Source organism: Pezoporus occidentalis, unplaced genomic scaffold, assembly GCF_034315485.1.
Source record: "Pezoporus occidentalis ecotype Australia unplaced genomic scaffold, CSIRO_AGI_Poc_V1 ctg81, whole genome shotgun sequence".
In the NCBI taxonomy this organism is placed as follows: domain Eukaryota; kingdom Metazoa; phylum Chordata; class Aves; order Psittaciformes; family Psittacidae; genus Pezoporus; species Pezoporus occidentalis.
In genome coordinates, this window is record NW_026916170.1 from 3,959,862 (window position 1) to 3,983,476 (window position 23,615).

General features: G+C 42.8%; 1 protein-coding gene across 2 annotated transcripts in view; it reads right to left on the reverse strand.

Moving 5' to 3' along the window:
- ARHGAP6 (Rho GTPase activating protein 6) overlaps positions 1-23,615 on the reverse strand; it is a 324,930-nt gene that overhangs the window by 159,896 nt on the left and 141,419 nt on the right. Inside the window, exon 1 of one of the 2 annotated variants that reach the window (XM_062603831.1) lies at positions 1,206-1,536. The exons of the other annotated variant lie outside the window; for it this stretch is intronic. Coding sequence (XP_062459815.1) covers positions 1,206-1,250 — 45 coding nt within the window. The 5' untranslated portion in view covers positions 1,251-1,536. Of the gene's footprint in view, positions 1-1,205; positions 1,537-23,615 lie in introns of those variants that run through there. 2 annotated transcript variants of the gene reach the window in all.

The window sequence follows — 23,615 nt, forward strand, 5'->3', positions numbered from 1 at the left end:
GGTTGAAGATGTCCCTGCTCATTGCAAGGGGTTTGGACTAGATGATCTTTAAAGGTCCCTTCCAACCCAAACTATTCTATGATTCTATGATACTCATACATGATACAAAATATATTTGCTTCTATATAACTATTTTAGCCAAGATGCCATTGCCTCTAAAAGCTGTAGCATTACTGGAGTGGCTGAATGCACTAATATCTAAAGTTGAATGAGTGCAAAAGTATTTACAAATTTTCCTCCTGAAAAAAAAAAGAAAAACCAAGTAACCTCTCCTACTCTAAACTGTTCACAAAAGGCTTAAACAAGCATAAAAAGAAACTTAATTGCCAATACTGAAAGAATCAAAGTGAACCGAGCAACACACTGTATCGTGTATGTGACACGCTCATCAACCCATCCCGGCAACACCAGCAGCGGGACTCACCAGGACCACAAAAGCAAGCCGGCTACGACTGACAATTCCCACGTAACTTCATCGACAGCAATAAAATTACTCATTATTTACACAAGTGTGAACGAAAGCAGCATCAGACCTCTCATGCCATTACCCCTGCTAGCATTTATTTATGCCTTCAGGAGAGGAGGCTGCTGGGCTCTTTTACTCGGCTTTTTTTTTTTTTTTGTCTGCCCGAGCAACAGAGAAAATGCTCCTAATAAGGCTGGTAGAAAGGAAGTGGCTTCTCAACAGCCCAAGCTCTTGCGAAGGAAATAATAAAACGTGGTCTTATCATCCCCGACGCGGCGGGAGCGGTGCCGGAATCGGTTACCGGGAGCAGCTCTGCCGCAAGGGCTCGTCCCGCCAGGGTCTCGGAGGGGACTCTGCGGAACGGGGCTCTCGAAGTGCCCTGGGAGCTCCCCACGGCTGCGATCTCACTGCCCGCTTTTTATTGTAAAAAACTAATTTTCAGGTTATCTCCAGCAAAGCGCCGAACTCCCGCACGGGAAAGCAGAGGGAAGGCTGCGGCTCAGCGTCCCCCTGCACGCCCATCGCCGGGGCAGAGCAGTCTCCGGCCTCCCCCGGCCCCGGTTGCTCACCCCCGGCGGCGCCGCGGGACAGCTTTCGCGCCCGAGCGCAGACACCGACGGACAGACGGACGAACGGACGGACGGAAGGACGCACACCCCCGACACACGTGGGCACCCCAACCCCTCTGCCCCTTCGCGAGCCCCGGTCTCCTGCAGCCCCTTCCCTCCCCGGCACTCACCGCATACCGCAGCGCCGGCTTCTCGCTAAACACCGAGTCCCCCATGGGTGCGGGCGGGCGGGCGGCGGAGGGGCCGCTCCCTCCACTCGGCGAGGCGGCGGAGGCTGCAGCGGCTGCGGCGGGGCTGGGCGCTGCTCTGCCCTCGGACGGCGGCAGCGGAGACGGCAACCCTGGGCTCCCGCCCGGCAGCCTCAGCCCCCAGCGCCCCTCCTCGCAACTTCTGCCTCCACCCCGCCCGCCCTCGACTGTCCCCTCCCCGCCGCGGAGCCGGCAGCCCCTCGGCGGGGCCGGGCGGCAACAGGAGGAGGAGGAGAGGCGCCGCTGCCGCTCCCCCGCGCCGCTGGGAAGGAGGCGGTTTCAGTCCTCCCGCCCAGCGCCGGTGACCGCCCCGCTGCGGGGCCGCTCTCCCGCCCGCTGCGCTCGGACTGGCCGCACCTGCGGGGCTGGCGGCGGCGGCGGCGACGACGACGGAGGGGTGCCGAGCTCCCGCTTCTTGGGGACAGGGCAGCACTAGGGCCCCTCGCCCGGCAACGACTGTTCCAAGCGGTCCCCATTGCCCACTGGGCGAGGTGCCGCGCGGGGGCGCCGACCCAAGCCCCTGACCGCTCGGGAGGACGGCTCTAGTGGTCCCGTCCTTTACGCCCAGGGAAAAGCCTCCGGCCGGCCCCTGGCAGCACCGGGACCACCCCGCCACGCTCCAGGTGCTGCCAGCGAGGACCTAAAGGTTAAGAAGAGAGGAACATCTAAAACTGAGTTTATAATGCATGTTTTTATAATGCGTGATTTGGGAGGCCTGGTTCATGATTCTTTAACATGCAGGCTTTGGAAAATGAAATGTTATTTCACGACCTATTAGTAATTTTATGAGTATGTATCTACACAAACAGTCGTAGATGAAAGAAATTCTGAAGGAAAACTGCATTCTGCTGTATTAGAACTAGTCATGATTCGCCTGGGGAGACCACATCATTCTCCATCAACAGAAGTGTTTAAAAATACATAAACCTCAGTTAGGCATGACCTCAGCAGAGCAGGGCGAGGGACAGGCTAGATGATTTCCTGAGCCCTCTTCTGTCTTTTTAATGATTTTTCAATGCTCTGCACAAATCACAGCACAGTAACTCCCCAGTTACTCTCAGTTGTTCTCTGAGGAAGCGGCCTTATTCTAGTCCTGCATGACATGCATGAAATTAATGAGTTTTACTGTTTCTGACCTACAACCTAGGCAAAGGTGTTACCAGCACATTGTATTATCCCTAAACAAAGGTAATGCCATTCTTTCAAGGAAAAACAAAAGGTATTTGGGGGAAAAAAAAATGTAAAATAACTTAAAATACAAGCTGGAAAGACAGTTTGGTTGAGCCAAAGTTTTTATGTGTTCTGATGACAATGTACTATACCCAAAAAGCTTCCAGTTACGATCTTCCATGGGTCTTAATTTCTGTTGCAGAGGAAATAATCTTTAAGAGGTCCCATGGACAGGGAGGTAATTTTCAGTTAGCTTGGTGTGAACAAAGAATACAGTGTCTGCCTTTACCCATACAGTCCATTTTTATCTCTCAAGATTAATAACGTGTTTTACCCCCTTCCCAGAAAACAAGGCAGGGTAGATATTCTAGCAGTTGCACAGTGTGCATGGAAAGCAGCACCCAACGGAAAGAAACCTTATCAAACATTTCTAACCATCAGGATCTCCAAGCAGGTGGGGGAAAAAAAAAAAACAAACCACAAAAAAAAAAACACAAAAAAAGATTTTTTTTTTTTAAAAAAGCATCCAAGTGCCTGATTTTCCCTTCTGATGTTCAGCTTTTTATTTATTTCAAGGAGATGGTTTCAACCCAAGAACTCTACAGATATCATATGTTCTGATTCCTGATGTTTTTTCCTGTGCTCTGCAGGTATGGTGTTTGACCACAGAAAGCCAGAGAAAGCAGGCAAACAAGAGTGGGGAGAGGCATCCAGGATTTCTACCCTTAAGCTCCACAGCATCACCACCTTCTGTTTAGCCCTATCTTCTTGAAAATGGTCTATGCAAAAGGCAATGCTAAACATCAGAAAAAGCTTAAAATATGGGGGAGCATGTTTCAACCAACACCACAAAGAGAAAAGAATAGTATGGAGGAGATCAGAAACCCCCACCTTGAAGGTAGGGAAGAAAAAGACTAGCAAAGGGAGAGATGCATAACGTTAATGTAACAGAGTAGTTTAGGAAAAGGGAGAAAACCATAAAGCAGGAAGGTGAAGAATGCCCTAGAGGGAGAAGCCAAAGAGGGGAAACACTAAAGGTGAAGTTTTGCAGGTGGAATTCGTCTGAGCTAGCAATTCATTACTATTGTAAAGGAGAGTCTGGCTCCCGTAACCCTTTTCACCACCCCCCTCACAGCCGAAAGCTGCCACCGCCGCCTCCCTTCCCTCTGCCTCCGTGCTTGTCACAAACCGATACAGCAAACGGAGCGTGCAGTTTTCTTCCCATTTAACAGGCTGAATCAGCTCTCTGAGGGAGGAGACGAGTGCCAGAGCTGGCACGAAGGAAGGCAGGAGGGTATCTAGTCGGGAGGAGGGTACTTGGGGCAGAAGAAGGGTGTGCATGGAAGTGCCTTTGCAATAGTGACAGGTTCCTACCTTGGTGCAGCTAAGATGAAAAATAAAGAATATGCAAGCAGGAAAGTGTAAGTAGAACTTTTCACAGTGACAAGGAAAGAGGCAGAAATTTATGGCTTGGCAAGGGGCTGTGTCAACCCCGAAAAATGCAGGTTTACTAGATGCAATTTTTTCTGTCCACACAATAAGTAAAACAGGCAGAAAGGGCTTTTTAAGTACTTTCATTTATAAAATCTTAAAGGATTTGGTAAGTTGCAGCTATCAGAAATTTCATAGTACAGTCCAAATTTTTTGTGCACCTAACAACAACATTTAAAACCAATTGCCAATTACAGAAGGGGTTTTCAAAGGCCAGAACTTAAACCAAAAATTTTGTGGATTTTGAAAGCAAGTTATTGTAGCTGTGACTAGAAAGCTTGTTTACACTGCATTCATGGTGGCTAAGGACTCTATCTGACTTCAAATTGCCCAGGGTTTGGAGCACATCCCTGGTCTTCAATGAGCAGTAATGAACTGAGCTGCACTGATCTGTTGCCATCCATAATCTATTAGGGACTAGGATTAACATACAGATCTTTTATAGCATTTCTGACTACCTTTTCATACTCCTTCCTTATTCACATTCATTTATGATTCCTCCCAGGTGTTCCTTTCAGATTTCCTTCTTTCATTATTTACCTGATAATGGGTACCAAAGGAATGCATGCAGCTCACTTTGGGAAGTGTAAACCTTCCAAGTCAGATTCTCTTAACCAGTGATAACAGACCAGGCTGGATGGGGCTTTAAGCAACCTGGTCTAGTGGAAGGTGTCCCTGCTCATGGCAGGGTGTTTGGAACTAGATGATCATTAAGGTCCCCTCTAACCCAAACCATTCTGTGATTCTATGGTACAAAGCATAACAGTTAATTTTGTGCATATTCACTCCAAGTCTACTCAATGAAGAAAAAACAACATAAACCAGAAATTTTTCAGTAATTAATTTTAAATAATTTCTGTTGTAGGAGGTACTGGTTCCTTGGGTTGTTTTTTTTTGTTTGTTTTGTTTTGTTTTTTAAACGCTTTCCATTTAGTTGCTTCCAACACAGCAGCTAGAAAGTGTGTAGGGAATTGAATTTTACTGTGCTGATCATTAATGAAGCCAGGTTTTGTTTTTCCCAGTGTTACTCTATAAACTGAGTGCTTTCTCAATACTAATTGCTATGAAACAAAGGGAACTAGCTATTCAGTTGCAGACAGCATGCAATTATGAAATTGGGGAGAAGTGACTTCTCTAGTTGTCTGCCATGACTCCCTGAACTGGTGACTCAAGCTGTCTGATGTCACATCAGATGAAGTAGGAAAAAGTTTCCAGATCCATACTGTTATGGGAGAGAGGCCAGCTTGGTCCTTAAGGCAGTAATGGGTTTGCCTCACCTAAATGTAAACATGTACAACCTCCACCTTGGCTTATCACCCCAGGCTCCCTTAGTCTAGAGGAAGAAACTGACACATGCGGTGGACAATTTCTGTCAATCCAAGTAGACATCTAAAATAGGTGGTGTAAATTGAAGTGCCTACTTCCCTGCAGTGGGAGTCCATGACAGTTAGCTCAGATGGCTGCCCTGCAGGCACCTGCAGTTAAGTGAGAAGCCCACTGGGAGCCCAGCTATGGGATCAACCTTTAAATCTCACTTTGACTTTCAGAAAAGTCATTAATAGTTTCAGTGTCTTGATTCTTTTAATTCAGGAAAGCTGGGATTCCTGTACTTAGCAGGTGAAAAAACAGACAACATCTTCAGGGAACAAAGCTTCAAGCAAGCATGAACGTCTTGTTTTGTTTGACCTTTCTAATAGCACATGAACGCAGCTTCCACACAGAGCTAATTCCAAATCTGGAAAAGACCTGCCTCTGTGGCTGATGAACCAAAGCCAAGAGTGATACTGGCAGCACACTTCTTCCACAGGGAATTAGCAATTTTCTTATCCTGGCCAAATGTTCATTCAGTCATTGCAAGTTACAGTTGACGTCTATGTCCCAAAAAGAAGAGAGAGAAAAGATGACAGACAAGTAAATGAAATGCATAAAGCTCTATAAATGGAAACTAGAAACTAAAGAATCAGAATTTAGAGATAATAACATTGCAAAGATCCTCTGTTCAGAACTAACTTCTTTTTTTTTGCTCCCTATCAAAATATGTTGATAGTTTCACCACTTTCTAACAGAACTAAGGGAAATAGTACTTAATGCCCATGAAGAATGAAATGCCATCTCACTTGCAGAGCTGCTTTTTCAGAACAGTGACATAAAACTTCTCAGACAAAAGAAACCTTATTTAGAAAGAACTCAGTCACTGTGATTTCCCAGATGTCTGAAATCCCTTTATATGATATCTAATACCCTAGAAGAGCATGAAACTCTTATAGCTCTCAAGGAGCAGTTGCCCAAGTGTTGCTCATACCAGTGGAGAAGCAGAGACAAAGCAGCTTGGGTTTCCCAGACACAAACCCCCATGTGGTGGTGGACCTGAGCATCTAAGAGGACCTGCACCCTGTGCACACCCACATAATGCTTCCACACTGTCCAGCTCTGTGAAGCCCAAGATGGCAAACTGGACTCCAGATTACAAACTCAAACTGGTAAACTGTGCTCTGCAGTGGGGTAGGAGGAGCAGTTCTTAAGAATGGCATCAATAAGCATCTAGAGGAGGACCCTCCCCTCCACTCTTCCCCATGCCCTCTGCCTGTGGTCAGCAGCAGCAATTTATAAGTAGCCCCAGGGGAAGGTGAGACTCAAGATAATGTGAGCATTGAAGAATAAGAAACAGACAACTCCTGGAGCGATCACAAAGGAAACCTTTTCCCTAATAAAGGTGTGTTAGCAAGCATCCAGGAGTGTGTTAGTACTGGTGTGTCAGAATTACCACATTCATCCTTTTTTTAATTTTTAATCCAATAAATCATGACACTAATTAATTTATAGGCCACTATATATATACTGTATAATTTATAGGCCAGTGATGTCCTGTGTGTGATTGTGCACATTACTGCCAATAACTGCATTATCAGTTATCAGCAGCTTGGCAAAGAAATTTAATCTAAAAGTCTTGTATTTTAGAAAAAGATTAAATTACTTCTCATCCCTTATGTTTGCGCATTGGTCTCTACCTTCAGCATAAGTGAAAACTTGCTAGAATATCTATAAAATAAAATGCCAAATACTAACTTGTAAATCAAAAACATGATCCTATCACATAGCAGAAAACAGTTTTTCAATAAAAATTAGCATTAATCCTGTAGGTCATTAGAATTCATTTGGGATTAAAAGCTGCAGAAGAAACTAACAGTTATCCTGCCTCCTCAAAGGCTGCAATTTACATAAATGGGACCACTCACTGCTTCATGTGAAAAGAACTGACAGTTTCAAGTATATTTTTTTTTCTAGGCTTGATTTTCCTTGCTGACAGACATAGCTAAAAAGGCAGATGAGAATTAGGGTCAAAAAAATGAAGGGGGGAGGGAGAAGAAGGAGGGGGAAGAAGGAAAAAAATAGAAAGAAAATGTAACTTCCAGGTTTAGAGTTTCAAAACAATTTAAGGGACTTAAGCATACAAGCAAAAATCCCAGTCAAGTCTCATCTCTGTAAATGATACACATCTGGGCAAATAACAATTGACAGGAAGATTTTTCTAGTTCCTGAAAGTGGGTAGCCCTTCAAGCATTTCCTTCCTTGTTTATTTCCTTGCAACTCACATTCACTGTGAACTGCATTACTGGGCTGAGCTCTCACTAGCAATTAACTTTCTCCCTGAAATGTCTTCTGAGAACTGGAGAGGCAGAAGAGCACAATTTTCTTTCATTACATATGACTTTTACAGAAATTGCAGCTGTATAAAAAAAACTTAAAAAACACTAACTTGAAACAAATCAGCTACAGATACATGATTCGCTCGCTCTGAGTAGAAAGAGGAATGCTATCAACAACTGGCTAGAAGCATGGGCTTCTATCTAAATTTACCATCTGGGCATTTGACAAGAATTTGGGAGGGGGAAGGGCTCTTTCACAGACCTAAAGTTTATTCAAAATTGTTTTGTGGATAGTATAGGATTGCTAAAATCCATTTAGTGTGCAGAGTAATAACTACACAGTAAAACCTCCCAAGAAGCAATGTGGCTACTGTACATTTTGATTTAATGTTGTAATTCAAAAACCAGTATTTCAGTGTAAAAGTAATTGTTTCAAGACTGGAACAAGACCAAGCCTCTTGTGACCAACAGTAATAATATTCATAATGCTAACAAACCTCTTCAGATGAAGTCATTGTTTAATACATTTCAGGCTGCAAGTGAAGTGGTTACAAACATCATGTTTCTGTAGTTGTCAATAATTTTAGGATCATGTAAGCAGATGGATCTTGTGTTCTTCTGTTGTGGATTTCAGCTGTACATTAAGGGTCAGGATATTAGTAATCATTGTATTCACTGGAGCTGGTTGAGAAGCCAGTGTTCCAGTTGAGAAGAAACTTTGCTTTTCAAAATTTGACTTTCATCTGATTGAGTCTAAAGTCAACATTTTAAAACTTCTCGTGAACTGTAAATTCTGTAAATTTCTATACTTTGGTTTGGTTTTTTTTGTTTTTTTTTTTTTTTTGTTTGTTTGTTTTGTTTTGTTTTTTTTTGAGCAAGAAGAAGGCAAATCGTGAAGTAGTCTGCTTGGTTAGCAATGAGCCTGACAAAAAATTCCTGTTTTCTCTGAGCCGTGGGAGAGCGCTCACACAGACTGTGCTGGGAGTGACAGCCCCTGGGAGGCATCCCAGTACATCTCAGCTCCAGGGGAGGGAGGGAACCTGGGATGCCAGAAAACCAGCCTAGGAATTACTGTGGAATTAGGATTTTCCACGGTCCTGTGATGCCCTGAGGTCTTGGCACCGGCAAGCTGCGGGGCTGTGCCATCTCCAGCAGCGTGGAGCCCTGGCAGGTAGCCTGCTCTACAGCCTGAGAGCCCTCTGAAGAGAAGCTGTGCCAGGCAGCCCACATTGGAAATGGGAACACAGAATTTTCAGGATCACTGGATCTTGGTTTGGATCACTGGATAGACTTAACCAAAGATACACACACTGAGTCAGTCGCGGGCCTTGGGCTGTGGTACAGCCCAGGAGGATTTTCTCACAGTCGTAAAATCAGAATCTCCATTCAGCCTGTTTGTAGGCCAGCGATAGTTTTCCTGGATGGATTAGAAGTGGATTCAGGAAGTTGCAAATGAAGTAGTTTGAGGCCAGCATGCTGGCTTTTTCCACTGCAACAAATTTCTACTCATTACTGTGATGTTTCTTCTTTTGTATTTATAACATGGAATCACATGCAATAACCTCATACACTGAGTTCCTTGTGAGGTATTTTAAACTTGTATATATGGCTGTCCACTCAGTTAGCAATGAGTATTTTTATACTGTGCTTTAGCAATTTAAATTCACAGTCTGCTTCTGCTCTGAAGAGCAGCTTTGGTTACAATTTCAGTGTATAGTTACAATTTCACTGTATGAAGTTCTGAGGGCTTCAAGCAGTAATGAGTCTTATTTGAGCATCAGTTTCCCTGGCTATAAGGTCATCATTCTTTTGTCCTCAAGGCTGCAGAAGCATCAAAGCATATTTGTTTTCTAGTAAAACATTTCAATCACCTGATGATCCAGGCATAAAAGTTCCCCTGACCTGTTGTGACAAGTGAGAAAGAATATCAGGGAACTGACTTCAGCACTCAAAGGAGAAATGGGGAAACACAGAATCTTAAACACTCTGGGTGACTTACCCTAAGCCTGAAAACATTGTAAAGTATGTAGGGAAAGAAACCTAAACCAAAACATTGACAACCATGTCCAAGTGTTCCATATGGGATTCATCTTCAGATTCAGAGCTACCTGTCAGTATCTAAACATGACTAGGTGTCTTGGTCCCAATTACAGTCGCTGAAGACCTACTCCATACAGACAATAGAGTCAAAAGAGTTTGGGACTTGTCAATCTAACGCAGATACCATGTTTCATCTGCTGAACACATTTCAAGACCCAGCTATGTGTGCCCGCCTGTATAAACTGCCATCGCAGACATATCCATGTAGAGAGTCCTACAACAAGTTGTGCTACCCAAAGGAAAGAATGACTCTGTTAAAAACCTTTTGTCCAGCTGGCTATATAGTCTGTTTCAATGGTCACATGTTCCCAAAATATAAATCAAAATTCACAGAGGATGGAACTTGAGGAAAGATTTGCAAGAAGACCTGCCTTATACGTCCAGGCAAAACAGACTATTACCTTACCCAAGAGGATTCATGGAGTAACTCAGTATTTAGCAGTACACATTGCTGAAAACAGCCCAGTAAACACAGCAAAAGGTGTCTTTATTGCACTTTTGTTCTTCCCTGCAGCAGTCATGACAACAGCTGCACCAGACGTGACTGCTGTGCCGTAAAGATGGCATCTCACTCTCACAAATTAGTCCTCATGCCAAACAAGCTGCCTTTAACTGAAGGGTTATAATATGTTAGTGCTCACAACTGCTTCCCAGTTGCACCCAGCAAAAGGCTAAATCACCCGGTGCTTGGGCATCTGGTGCTCTCTGTTACCTGGAAACTGGAGCCCTGAGTGTAAGCACTGTTGAGAAAGTGATTTTAAAAAAGCAATGGGAACATAAAAGCATGATTCATATAAGACATGCATCGTCGTCCAAGCAGCTTCCCTGCTTGAAGGGCTGTATTGTTTTAAGCTGCAGGATCCTTTACTGATGTAAGTATATTGAAGCCCTCAGAGGTTGAATGCAGTTATTCCAGCATATCCCAAACTGGGGCTATTCCCTTTGCAGGCTGGGAGAAAGGTGGAGGCAGGGCACAGTCCAATCGCCTCGCAGATCGAGGGATCCAGTGGTCTTATAGCTGCAGCACTGAGCAATGACACTTATGCTAATCTGTGAGGGGAAGATCCCCGTGGGCAAAACAGCTTGAGAAAGGCTGGGTTGTATAAAAACACTGGCCTATTCTCAGGCAATTGTTTTGGAAAAAGGTAAACTATGAATTGGAAGCACTGCAGCTATTCCTGAAGAATCCCCCACCAGCCTGCTCTCCTCCTGCAATAAGGACGCCCAGTTCCTTTGTAGTTAAATTCTTCTCAAGTGACTTGTATTGCTTGAACTGTGCTGGTAGGACTCATAAAAATGTATGTACAGAAAAGGCCTTGGAAAGATTCACAGTAATTTTACCAGTGATTTCAATCAAGCCAGCATAGGGAAAAGTGGGAATAATGAAGCAGTGAAGCAGAGCCATGCTCTTCCCCCTTTTTATTCTCTCCCTCCAACTCCCACCCTCCCCTCCCCCCCCCCCCCTTTTTGTCCTCCCTTGATTGAAAAGTTGAGGGGAAATCTTGGAAGCAGTCCTGGATGAGATCTGTGCTCCTAAGCAGAGCCAGAATCCTGTGAGCCAAGAGCCGGGCCTAATCTCCAAACTTTTACTGTTTATATTGAAGCTTATATTCACTGGCTGCAGGAGTGCGACCACTTCGCCCCACACAACAGCTGGGAGGGATCAGAGCCCTTGCCACCTATCCACCCGTTCACCTCCAATCAGACCAAGTGTCCACATGATGCTGAGAACATCAGAGAGTGTTAAGGAAAAGGAATTCATCCACAAGGGACAAAGAATTTCAACTGTTTACAACTTTCTGTTCTCTAATGTTTATTACTCCCCCCCTATAAAATCTGCCTCCATCTGTGGTACCTTGTAGCGACAGAGTTAATGAAAACCCAAGCCGCATTCCAAGGATGGCAATACAGAATGAGAGCGACCTCAGCATTGTTTTGTTAACATCTCAAATTGCCAATACGGCAAAATGAAGTAATGCACTCTGTCAACATGTAGTACGCTCTATAAATGGGATTGCCTGTTCATCTCTTAGTAAAACAGGCAGAAAAGCACTATTTGATCAGCCTTAGAGCAGCTGACTACTTGCTTTAACTTCTTCCTTAAGATTTATTTGAAGCATGAAACTGCTGAAAGTCTCCATTAAGCAAAAAAGCCCAAAAGATATCAAAAAATAATAAAACATATTTATAAATAGCCCTCACTTTGTGTATCTGGTCTTGAGTTAGCATTTCTTTATCGTTAGAATTAAAACAAAAGTTAGCTAAAGCACTGAATGCTGAAAATTGGTTTCCACAGACTTCACTATTAATTTATAAGACCGTTATATCTTTTACAAACAAAAGATTACTTTATTAGTTAACTTGGAAACCTCAGACAAGTTTCATAAATTTATAGAGAGCTTCCAGATTGAATTTTGCTGATCCAGGCTTCTTAGGCAGAGTTTGTGGAGCCAGACTCGTCATATGAGCTATTTCTATAAGCCTCAGGTAAATATACACAGGGTTCGTGTTGTTAGAGAAAGTATTTTTTTTCTCTTCTAAAAAAATTAAGTTAATCTTAAGCAAAAACAAAAGCTCATTCAGTACATTTTGTATTTGTTATTTTTGACCCATTTTGGGAAGCATTTTCCTTCCACACATCTACACGGTTCCCGCTTCTCTCGAATACACTTTAACTCTTTCATTCCTTTTAGCACTCTGCTTTACTCTCTGCTGCTCTGGTCTCTGAGCTATAAACAGCTAGACAGCACAGCTGGAGAAAAAGAAACAGGGGTTTTAGGTATTTCCTTCTTCTCCCCAAAAAGAGCACTCATGCCTTCCCTTTCCTATGTGTCTACTTTAAATCAGTCTCAGAGAAAGTTGGTCCTGTATTGCAAAATCAATTTAGAAGTGTAAGTTTTCACTCATGTAGCTGAAGTCCTGCTGAGGATTCTATTACAGGGATCAAATGGATATATTTAATTTCCTTTTTTATACAAAATTGCCATGGCCATCTATAACAGCTTTATAAGAATATCACTCTGTAATCACAGGGTTTCCCAATTTTCAGTGTATGTAAAGCTGTAATTTGTAAACTCAATAGCTCAAGCAATATCTCTTACTTGAGAGCTCAGTTTAATGACAATCTTTCAATAAAGTATCATGTAAAAGCTTACCCATAAAACCTAGACTGAAGTACTCAAACTCAGGAATCAAAGGACCTACAGCTTCCCCTTTGGATATATGTGTGCCTGGCAGTGAGGCGGGAAAATGTCCCTCCCCCTGACACTTGCAAAGTGATTCATCTTTTTTTTCCCCACTAAATGATATGATATAGGATACTCACTATAGGTAAAGGTTTGTTACTAAATTTGCTAAATTTTTCTATGACAGACAATGAGAGAAAAAATTGTGTTAGCAAATAAAGAATGAAGAAATGGGTATGGCAATACAACAGGGATGACCAAACTTCTTGATTATCAGCTGGAAATGAACACCTTCATGTGACCAAGAGCCTTCATATGACCAATGCTCCCAGCTCAAGAGCTTTTTGGAGCTGGCTCCAATGCTTGTTGGAGCAGCTCTCAGAGATGAAGATACAATGGCCAGAAGCTCCCTCTGCTCCTCTCTGGGATAACTCTAAATAGCACACACAGCTGGGGACCAAGTTGATGCAGCAATGTTGCCTGAACAATCCCTGTTGGCTTAGCTCTATTCACAGCCAAGTATGTGATCAATCCCTGTATCAGTACGACTTCAGTACATCAGTACGTCAGTATGAATGGTGAAATTATGGCCTTTGAACTGTCCCATGAAGACTGGAGAGACTGGCTACATGCCCACAAGACACTCCAAAGTAAAGTAGTGCAATGTTCATGTGTGGACAGATCCAGGTAGGTTGTCTGAGATAGAAAACATATGTTTTCACTTTTTATTGGTACTTGTGAGAAGGCAGGTAACAGTATATTGCTACTGATGGTGCCCAGGCCTGGTGTTGTTCTACAGATGAACACTCCAACAACAAACACAAAACAACAAAGTCATGTCTGAATACCACCTGTGACACGCTCTTCTGCACCCTCAGGCTCCCAGCTGTACCAGCACAAGAAGTTCTCTTGTGATCTTGGGTAAATCATCACTGTCCTAACAGAAATTACTGATCCCATGGGTCCACAGAGAGAAAAAAATTTATGCTGCTCCTCATTTCATTTTAAGCAAAAGCATCCTGGCTTGCTTGAATGGTTTACACTGATAGATGGAGAAGATTCGACTGATTTCTTGCTTGAACCATAAGCAGACAACTTTCACACATCCTGGTTTGTTGGCACCTCCGAGACCTACTCGCACAGTACAGTGACAGTTGTACTGACCTGTTCATCAGCACAAAGGGATCCAGAAGATGACACCTGTATATTTCTATGTACTGTCTGGATTATTCCAGTAAATGGGATGATTTTTAGCCTGCTGTAGTTACTCTATCAAACTGAGAATGAATGTTATTGGTATTGTGTTACTTTAATTCAAAACCTTTGTGAAACACCTGAAGTGCAATACAAATTTCCTTCTTGCTCTCTATTTAATCACAGGCTGCTGACAATTCAAGGTAGCAGCTAATTACTTGCATAGCTTTGAGTATGTTTCTACTCCAAAGACTGTTCATAATTTTAAAGCTCTGCACATAATTAAATGTTTGTCTAAATCTAATTCTAACTTGATTTTTTCCCCTGTGATTATTTACAAAGCCTTAGGGCAGTACGTGAATCCGTGAAAACAATAACCATGGGATACTTCCTGCTCTCCTGTGGAAAAACTGCTCCTGAACCAAGGGCAGAGAATGCTACACACCTGTTGGTGCTATAGCTGCTATATGAAAGCTGTATCTGCTACCTCCAGGATGACCTCAGGTCTAGCTAAGGGTCTCGGAGAAGCCATCTCTCAGGCATACTACTTCAGCTGGACAGAAAGCCATGAGAGAACTTCACAGAGGAAAATCTTCCATATTGCCTCTGTTGTGACCTTTTATCAGTTCCCCTAGATTCACCTCCAAAATACCATCAACGAGCACAGTGTTTGGCTTTGCACTGTGAAGTGCGTAATCCCTCCACAGATTCAGTAAACAAATGCTGCAGGAGGTACCAGAGCATGAACCGTGGTGACCACTTGATTGATTGAGGCTAAGAATCATGTGGCAGTTCTGCTCTTCGAGGGCAGTCATGACACACAAACCTATCCTCTGCCATTTCTGGTGGGAATCCGACCAAAACAAAGGTGGGGGAACTCTCAGCAGAAGGGAGGAGAGCACTCTGTGTCTGCCACAAACAAACAACTGGAGTCACTGATGTTCATCTGCCTAAGCTGCAGCAGGACCATAGCATTCCTCTGGAGCTCATTCAGAGCCTTTTCAGTTTATTTTCTTGACAAAGTTTTGCAGACTTTTTAAGTGGGGGAAAAGAGAGTCAGATTTTCCCCTCACTGTTTTAAGAAATCAGACTAAATTTTGTAAATAGATATAAGAATTATATCTTCATTAGAACCTGCCAGTCCCTTAAGATCTGAGCTTTGTGGCTTTATTAGCTGACTCAGAATCATTTAATGTTTTAACTGTCACATTTATTGTCAGTTTAATATTATTAAATGATCAATACCATTAGGGCACAATTAGTTCTATTGCAGTTAAATAATATGCGATATATACAAAGGAAACTAAATAAAGTGAATCAGTGCTAATTTTGATTCAAATTCAAAAGTTAAATACAAATACTTCAGTGAACTTGACAGTCTGTCTGCAAGTAAATTCTTACTTCTTCCTACAGCACCAGAACATAAATGTACTGCCAATATTCACATGGACACTGTGCATTATACAAAACATCAGTACATTAATGCCTCATGTTGTAATGGAAAATCTTGATTGAAGATCTGAAGAGCAATAACGGAGAGGAGGAAAACTTGTAGCTACCGTTTGCAGCATAGTAGGTGGGAACTTTTTTCCAAGTGAGTTCAGGGAAACAGATTGAAGAGTAACATCTATGAGCCTTCTCCTACTCAAGTAGAAGAGGAACAAGCCCATTGCTCTCCTTGCAGTTAATATCCGAGTATTTGTTAATATCATAGAATGGTTTATGTTGGAAAAGACCTTAAAGCTCATTCAGTTCCAACCCCCTTGCCACAGGCAGGGACACCTCCCACTGGACCAGGTTGCTCAAAGCCCCATCCAGCCTGGCCTTGAACACTGCCAGCTTCTCTGTGCAACCTGTGCCAGCACCTCACTACCCTTTCGGTAAAGAATTTCTTCCTAATGTCTAATCTGAATCTACCATCTTTTGGTTTAAAACCATTCCCCCTTGTCTTATTCCTACATGCCCCTATAAAAAGTCCCTCTCCAGATTTCTTGTAGGCCCCCTTTAGACACTGGAAGGCTGCTCCAAGGTCTCCTCTCTTCTCCAAGGCTGAACAAGCCCAGCCCTCTCAGCCTGTCTTCACAGGAGAGGTGCTCCAGCCCTCTGTTCATCCGTGTGGCCCTCCTCTGGACTCACTCAAGCAGGTTCATGTCCTTATTTTGCTGGCTGTCTAAATTCAGGTGGCTGTTGTGCCCATGTCACTCAGGGTGGAATTTGTCTTAGTGGACTACAAGAAAACCAAACAAATTTCTCACTTAATAAGAAAGCCCTGAAAAGCTACAGTATCTATATGATAAGTCAGATGACAATCTGACATGTTACTCTACACTTCTCAAACACTCCTGCCACTGAGACCCTGTGCAGACTCACAAAGCGCTTAACCCATCCAGCAGTGGGCTGCCCCCATGGGAGTGCTCTTGCATTCCTTTGCTTTCTTCATGTGCATCCACAGGCTCCTGGTTTAGTGGCTGTGTGGTAAGGATCCTACTCTGAAGGAAAATTAATAGAATTCTGGTGGATTTATTTTCTGTCAGATCAACTGCTCCTGAGGTTGCTCAACTGCCACACCTGGTTCAGGGAAAGCGGGAGGAATGGATGATTACAGGTTGCTTTTCCAAAGTTACCTGCTATTAAACTGCAGTAGTTAAACAGTTTGTGCAACAGAACACTCACCCTTTTAAAACTATGCATATTCAGGGCTTATTATTAAAAAAAGAGGTTACATTACCTGTGGTATTCCTTTTCTACAAAAGGACAGGCTCTATCAGCATAAGGAAGTATTTCTCTGTGCCATACATAACTCCATTGTGGAATTCACTGTCAGGACTGTGAAGGCGATAAGTGAAAATGGGTTTAAAAAACAGATACATAAGTGCCCAGCCATCAGTGGCTAATAAACAAAATTACTCAGGTTATTGTCTAGTTCAATAAGATCCTAATTCACCAACCATAAGGAATGGGAAAACGTACCTCATATCTTACACTTCTTAATTTTTCTACTGTCTTCTACATTTTCTTTAATCATCATTCCCTCCTATCACAGAAAACAGCATTATGGTGTTAGGGATCCTCTTAATCTCAGCCAGTATACCAGTTCTTATACTGATGTACTTACATCTCACAGGAGTCTGGCACCTCATCTGTGATCAATGAGTCCCTTAAAAGAAAACTCTGTGCCATTGCTAGATTTCTTGCCACACCACTAGGCACGGTATAAAAATGCTGATCTCCTCTATGAAGAGTTGCTCGCAAATTAAAGCTTGAAAAGGGGAAGCTTAAATGAAGCTGAATGCCTTCAAAAAGAAGTGTAAAGCAGGAAAAATACAATGGCTAGAAAAACAGTTGCTTTTGGACCAAATAGAAAAAAGGAAATCCATAAAGATGTCTTTTGTTACTAGGAATAAATATTAAAATAAATGCTAATTTTTAAATAAATGCCTTTTAGATTTCAGATTTGATTTAAACTTCATCTGATCTATTAGCTTAAGCTTTTGAAAGAAGATTCATGTTTTAATGGATCAAGTTTCTTAGCGTAAGAGGCCTTTAGGTCTCACTAAGCTGGAACGGATGTAGTTACAGATTTCAGTACTGCTGTTCACCATAGCCACCATTCCACAGGATATTAACCTGCCTTTTACTCTAGAAACCAGAATGCCATAAAAACAGATCTGCAGATGAAAGCAGGTGCTCAGGAGCCCTCTTGAAGAAGGATGCTTTCCTGAACTGGGGAAAGAAGATTGGTGTAGACTCATGCATTAATGCATGAGCACGAAACATGGCCCTTTGATGTACAGACTCCCATTAAGAGAACAAGACCTTCTGCAGGATGGCTTTTCTGATTTTCATTTGAACTCACCGGTGATAGGAAGAAGTAAAGCTGAGTAGAGCGTTGTTTGACAGACACTCTAACCCCTCAGAAACATCACCCACTGCCTGTAAATCCCACCTCAGCACCGAATCCCACCTGAGCTCCATGCACAGGCAGGACTCTTCCGCATCAGTGAGACGTGGCCACAGGGCAGATGGCTCCTGTGCCTTCCCTGGAGCAAGCTCCAGGCCAGGGAATGACAGCAGGCAAATTAGGAGTAGCAAAGCTTTTACAAAGACGTTAGAGAGCTGATTGCAGAAGACATACGGGAAACAGGAGGAAAAGAAAGAACAGAATCAGCAGACAGCTTTGGCACCCACAGAGCACACTTACTGACTGGGAAGGAGAAAGGCAGTCCTATATTTAGCAAAAAAGGCAGATAGGCTCTCTTGAGAAATGCTTATTGCTTTGAAAGGTTAACACAAAGCAACAGCCTCCTGCGAGACCTTTCACGGAGGCCACCGTGGTCCCTACATTCCCCTGCTGTCACCACCCTCTCCGCCTCTCCTGCCAAGTGCTTGGGCTTGTTGTAGAAGCCTCCGTTCACCCTCCTGGACAGCCCCGTTCATTTGCTGCTGCTCTGACATGCAACACTCATGCATGTCTTGGCTGCTGCCATTTGTGAGCACAGACAAGGAAGGAAACCTAATTGTTTGGCAATTTCATAACTGACCACCAAATTTAGATTATTGAGGCACATTCTCCAGAACCAAAAGGGCATTTCTTTAACCCATTACACTTCAGAGTCTGCAAGTCAGATAATTGTGTAGTCTGCTGAAGACACACTCCTGAACTCAAACCTTCCTGGTTCTCTTTAAAGCTGTTTTCACTCTGCCTAAATGCTAAGGATTCAGAAAAGCTGTACAACGTGCACCACAGCTTTACTCCTTATTTTCCACTAACACATTTTACTCCACCCCTCCCAGGAGCTCATGGCAGTGAGGCAAAGGGAAGGCAGAAAACTAGTTTCCCTTTACTGCAGGGAAAATGGTTTCAAAGAGCCATAGGAGATGGGGATTGCTCTCCCTCCACACATTTTGGAGCTGCAAGAAAGGTGCTTTCTGTAGAAGAACAGAGCCACCACACATGGACAGGGCTCCTGATTGTTCTCTTCCCTTTTGCTGCCGTGTCTGGGGAGACTTTAATGTCAATGTTTGGCCCTAAGTGCCCCGCTGACAGGGGAGGACTGACGTTCAGAGGGTGAGGCATTTCGCCCTCTGGGATACCTGATTGCCTGACAGACCTGCACATCTCTTCCTCACCAAGGCTTAGCACCATGACACATACATATCTTGCTCATCCAAGCAAAGCAAGACATGGAGCTCGTTGGAAAAACCTTTACCTGCACATAAAATTTTTCTTCTGTTCCTGCTCCTAATGTAAATCCTCAGTAGAGAATCTCAACGTTTTGTAATTTGTCTCTGATTTAAGGGGTTGTCCTGACAAAATGTTGTTGGTCTGGGTTTGGTTTTTTATTATTATGGCAAGCACTTTTTGAGATAGCACTGTGTTTCAAGGAAGCTCATTTTTTCCATAGACAATAGTTTCCTTATGTCCACCCCAAGAACTAAGCTCATTTTGAGCACACCAAACTCCATGAGTGATGCAAATTCTTCCTCTTTTCTGACCAGTCTTACATATTTTCCATAATACATAGTTTGAGGCACCCTTTTTGTGTTGGCTTTTCTTTGGTCACCTGCAGTAACTCTTCTTTCAGTTCTACTTTGAAAAATACCAATATTCTGTTTCAAAATATTCTTAGCTGTCCTCTTACACTGCATATATCTGATTCTATCTGCCTTCTCATGAAAGCTGGCATTAAGCCTAAAGTCATTTTTCCTAACTTTTTGGGCTATCCCTGTCATTTGTTCACTGAAGATGCTTTTTATTTGTTCCCTGTTTTTCCACAGAGTATTCCTGATATTGCCTATGTTGTTCAGAGAGAAATTATCACTCTGAGGACTGAAAAGGAAGACAAAGGATAAATACAATGTAGAACCATTACTGTGACCTCTAATAATCCAAATATATCACCAACTCACACACACAGAAACCCCCACTGTAATACAACTGAAACTACATCATGCAATTAACACACATTATCTGTACGCTGTGTTTCATGATTCTGCAAGCTTTATGTAAAAGTCTGAGCAGAATATAAAATATTCTCTCCTACAGGGGAGACCTGGAGGTAATCCTGGATCAGATATAGCAGAAACATTAGGAACCTTGCCCAGAACAGTCTTTGCCTTCTTGCAAATTATACTGTGCTGTGTTTAATTTGTTATCTATTAATGCCCAGATCCTCTTCCCTGCTGTTACTACATAACCTTTTTTTCTTTGGGTTATGATTGATAAAATTTGGCTTGGGATTTTTTTTTCCTCTCCTTGACATAGCTTTATGACACTGAATTTCCTCTTGGAAGTCACAGGTTTTGCTAGAATTCTCCACAGCCTTCGGCAGTTTCAGTTCTCCAAAACTTAACCTTCCACAAACCGCAATAACCACCTAGTTTAAATTCCAGAGCATTCATGAAAGCAAACTACAAACAAAATTAAATACAGATTTACCCTTGACACGAAGGCTATTGCACAAATGTCTTTATTAATTCCTAAACTCATTTTCAACTTGATGATATCAGCCCTGAATTTTATATCAACCACCTTACTAAAAAGCTTATGATTGCTTCAAAAATATACAAGCTTTGCAAAATTTGGTCTATTTCCTAAAAATCCATGTTCCTCACACTATATCAACCTGCTACCGTCTGACTGCTTACAAAATAATCTCTTTATTTGCTTTTTTCTATAACATATATTGAAGTGAGACAAACTAACCAGCAGCTCCCTGGGTTGTTTACTTAACCATTTATGAAGAGGAAACCTCAGCAGAAATACATGCCAATATTGCCCCTTATCATATCATCTGAATGGCTCTGCTTTACCCTTCATGATGCTCCAGCCCAAATCTCTAGGTCTAGCTTATTTTGAAGTGTTTTACTTATCTGGAGACTCAGGAGTTTGTTATTATGAGGAATGAACAATACGCTGCTTTTCCTCATCAGAGCCCTGTGCAAACATTGGCTTGGTGTGAGCTCCAGGGGCCAGGAACAGGGAATGGTTCCAGCTGGGTGTCTCTCGGAAGCAGTGCTGGCTTCCTGCTTGTCTCACTAAGCCCCAGCTCACTCTCCGGGGACTGTGGACCAGTGCCCTGGCCCCAGTAGCCTTTTCTGAGGAACTGTGCAATGGGAGGAGGACTCCCCAGTGAACAAAAGCTGTTTTCAAGTCACATTTGGCCACTTAGTATTTATTCTGCTATGCCTATAGCATCGTAAAATGCATTCAGCAATTCATAAGCCTGGTGGGCCAGTGGCAATACCAGGGATAAGGACTTCTTGATGCCCAAGAATTGTCTCTTAGCTTTATCAAAGGCAACCCCACTTCTGCACCAGTTTATACCACCCTAAGTGCAGTGTCAGGGGTGGGAACTTGTTCATCCAGTGCTGCTGCCAAGCCACTCACCCTGCAGAACCACAGTCCAAAACATAAGAGTGTTTAATCACAAAACTTGCTTAGGCAGCTGCTGAAAAGGAGAGACAAGTTGCTTACACATGCATAGTCATGAATTCCCTATCCTATGTGGACTCTAAGGTGCTTCATAAATATCACCTAAACCCAAATATTATTTAAATCATCTAAAAATAAGCCACATATCTGAGAGTTAGATCTCCAGTTCTCATGCACCAAGGTGATAAAGTGGGTATTGACATCTACCACCCATTTGCTGCTCAGACTTAGGGTACAGCACCTGAAGCAGGGAAAGATGAACGACATCTGAAGCAGCTTCTAACACCCCATCCCCCAGTTTCTGCCCAATGCTTTAAAGTAAACTGAAATTGCACCTCTGTACATTCTCAGGCAGGGCAGTATGGTAACTCACTCCTGTTTCAACAAATGCAGGTAAAAACATGACTGCGTCATGTTAAGTGGCTTTCTGAATGCACGTTCATTTTAGGACAGCAGTGGAGACCCAGTTTTGTCTCCTCAGCAGTCTGCAGAGGAGACACAGTTTTGAAGCTGAGGCTTCTGATCACCTGGAAGCCCTTATCCTGCATTACAGCTCTTCTCTGGACTAGGCAGTGCTGCCAACACATCACTCCCCTACTTGTGCACTTTTCTTTTTTGGTGCTTATGACTGTGTTTATACTGCTTTTTTTCTTATGTTTTAACAAAAATCATAACCTTATTTAGCATTTTTCTACTGTATTCTTCTAGTTACTATGATGTTTTTAAAGTTACTCGGTTTTTATTTCCTCAAAATATTGTAGCCTGGAGAAAGAGTCTGATGTCAAGATGGGCCTAGCTTTGAACCCAGGGTGGAGAAACTTTTGATATGCTTCCAGACCATTTAGCTCTCTAGCTAGGCCTCTCAAGTATCTGTAAAAAACAACTTTCCCAGGCCCTGCATGCCTAAGAGATGTAGAGGAGTAAAGCACCCAGTCTTTTTGAGAGGTAAGGTGCTGATTACACAACTTTCAGCACATCCTGAAAGCTGATTCCAAAAACTAATATTGCTTTTGGCATCATACAGAGTTCTTCACATAGAATGTTCTCCTTTTCAGGAGAAAGCAAGTGCAGGAAGGTGAGGTGGTTTCTTTTTTTTAATATAACTTACAAATAAGAGAAGTATGGAGTTGAGAAATGAGACCAAAAAACCCAAGACCCAACTCAGACTTAGGGAAAACTCGGCCACATCATTCATGACATTTTGTTTCTGTCCTCCCCACTCAATGTGGTCATTCATCAAAGGCTGCTCCACAAAATTGTATAAAGCAGAAATTTTTACACTCTTTTCTCTAGCTAGTACCCAGGATGGGTGTGCTGCGGAACTGCAGCATAAACTGCAGGCAAAAAAATCTCAGAAATTTCAGAAGTGTTCCCCAGACAAAACTTGTTCTTGCCAAGCTGATGCCATGAATGGTTCTAGGCACATTCAGGACACAAGAAGACAATCTTCAAAAATGGCCAAAATTTCAGTGCATGTCTTAGAGTGATCCTATTGTTAAAATAAAAGTTATCAGATATAGACATCAAAGCGTGCCAAAGAAACGTTTTTATTACAAAAGCATATATATATATCTGTACATATATGTATCTCCATATACATATGTAAAAGGAAACAAGGCAATGCGAATTTCCCCTCTAAGCTGGAAGCAAAATTTTCTTTATTGACAATTCTTTGCTTGCCTTACTACCTCTGGAAATCACTCCAGCTTTCCTTAAAATACAATACAGTAAAAAGGAATCTTCATACTTTTCATATTCAAGCTATCCCAAAATATTTACCAAGCAGGCTGACACAACAGCAGCTGTATACTTAGATACAGCCTGCTGAATGCTGATTTTATTTAATGTAAGAGGGACATTGAGCCCAGACCACGTGCGAGATGTCTGTGTGGCTTCTGGGCCCTGTCACTGCAGCTTCCCCAAACTTCTTTGCAGTGGTGATATTCCAGAGCAGCGTGATTCCTTTCGGCTTTGATACAGAGAATCCGAGGCATGACCCTCAATGGAGAGGTCTCCATCTCTCTCTGCCAGGTGCTCCGCAAACAACATAAATTCATAGTTTACTGAAAAAGCAACCAGAACCTGAAATGGACACTCCCTTCCTCCAGAG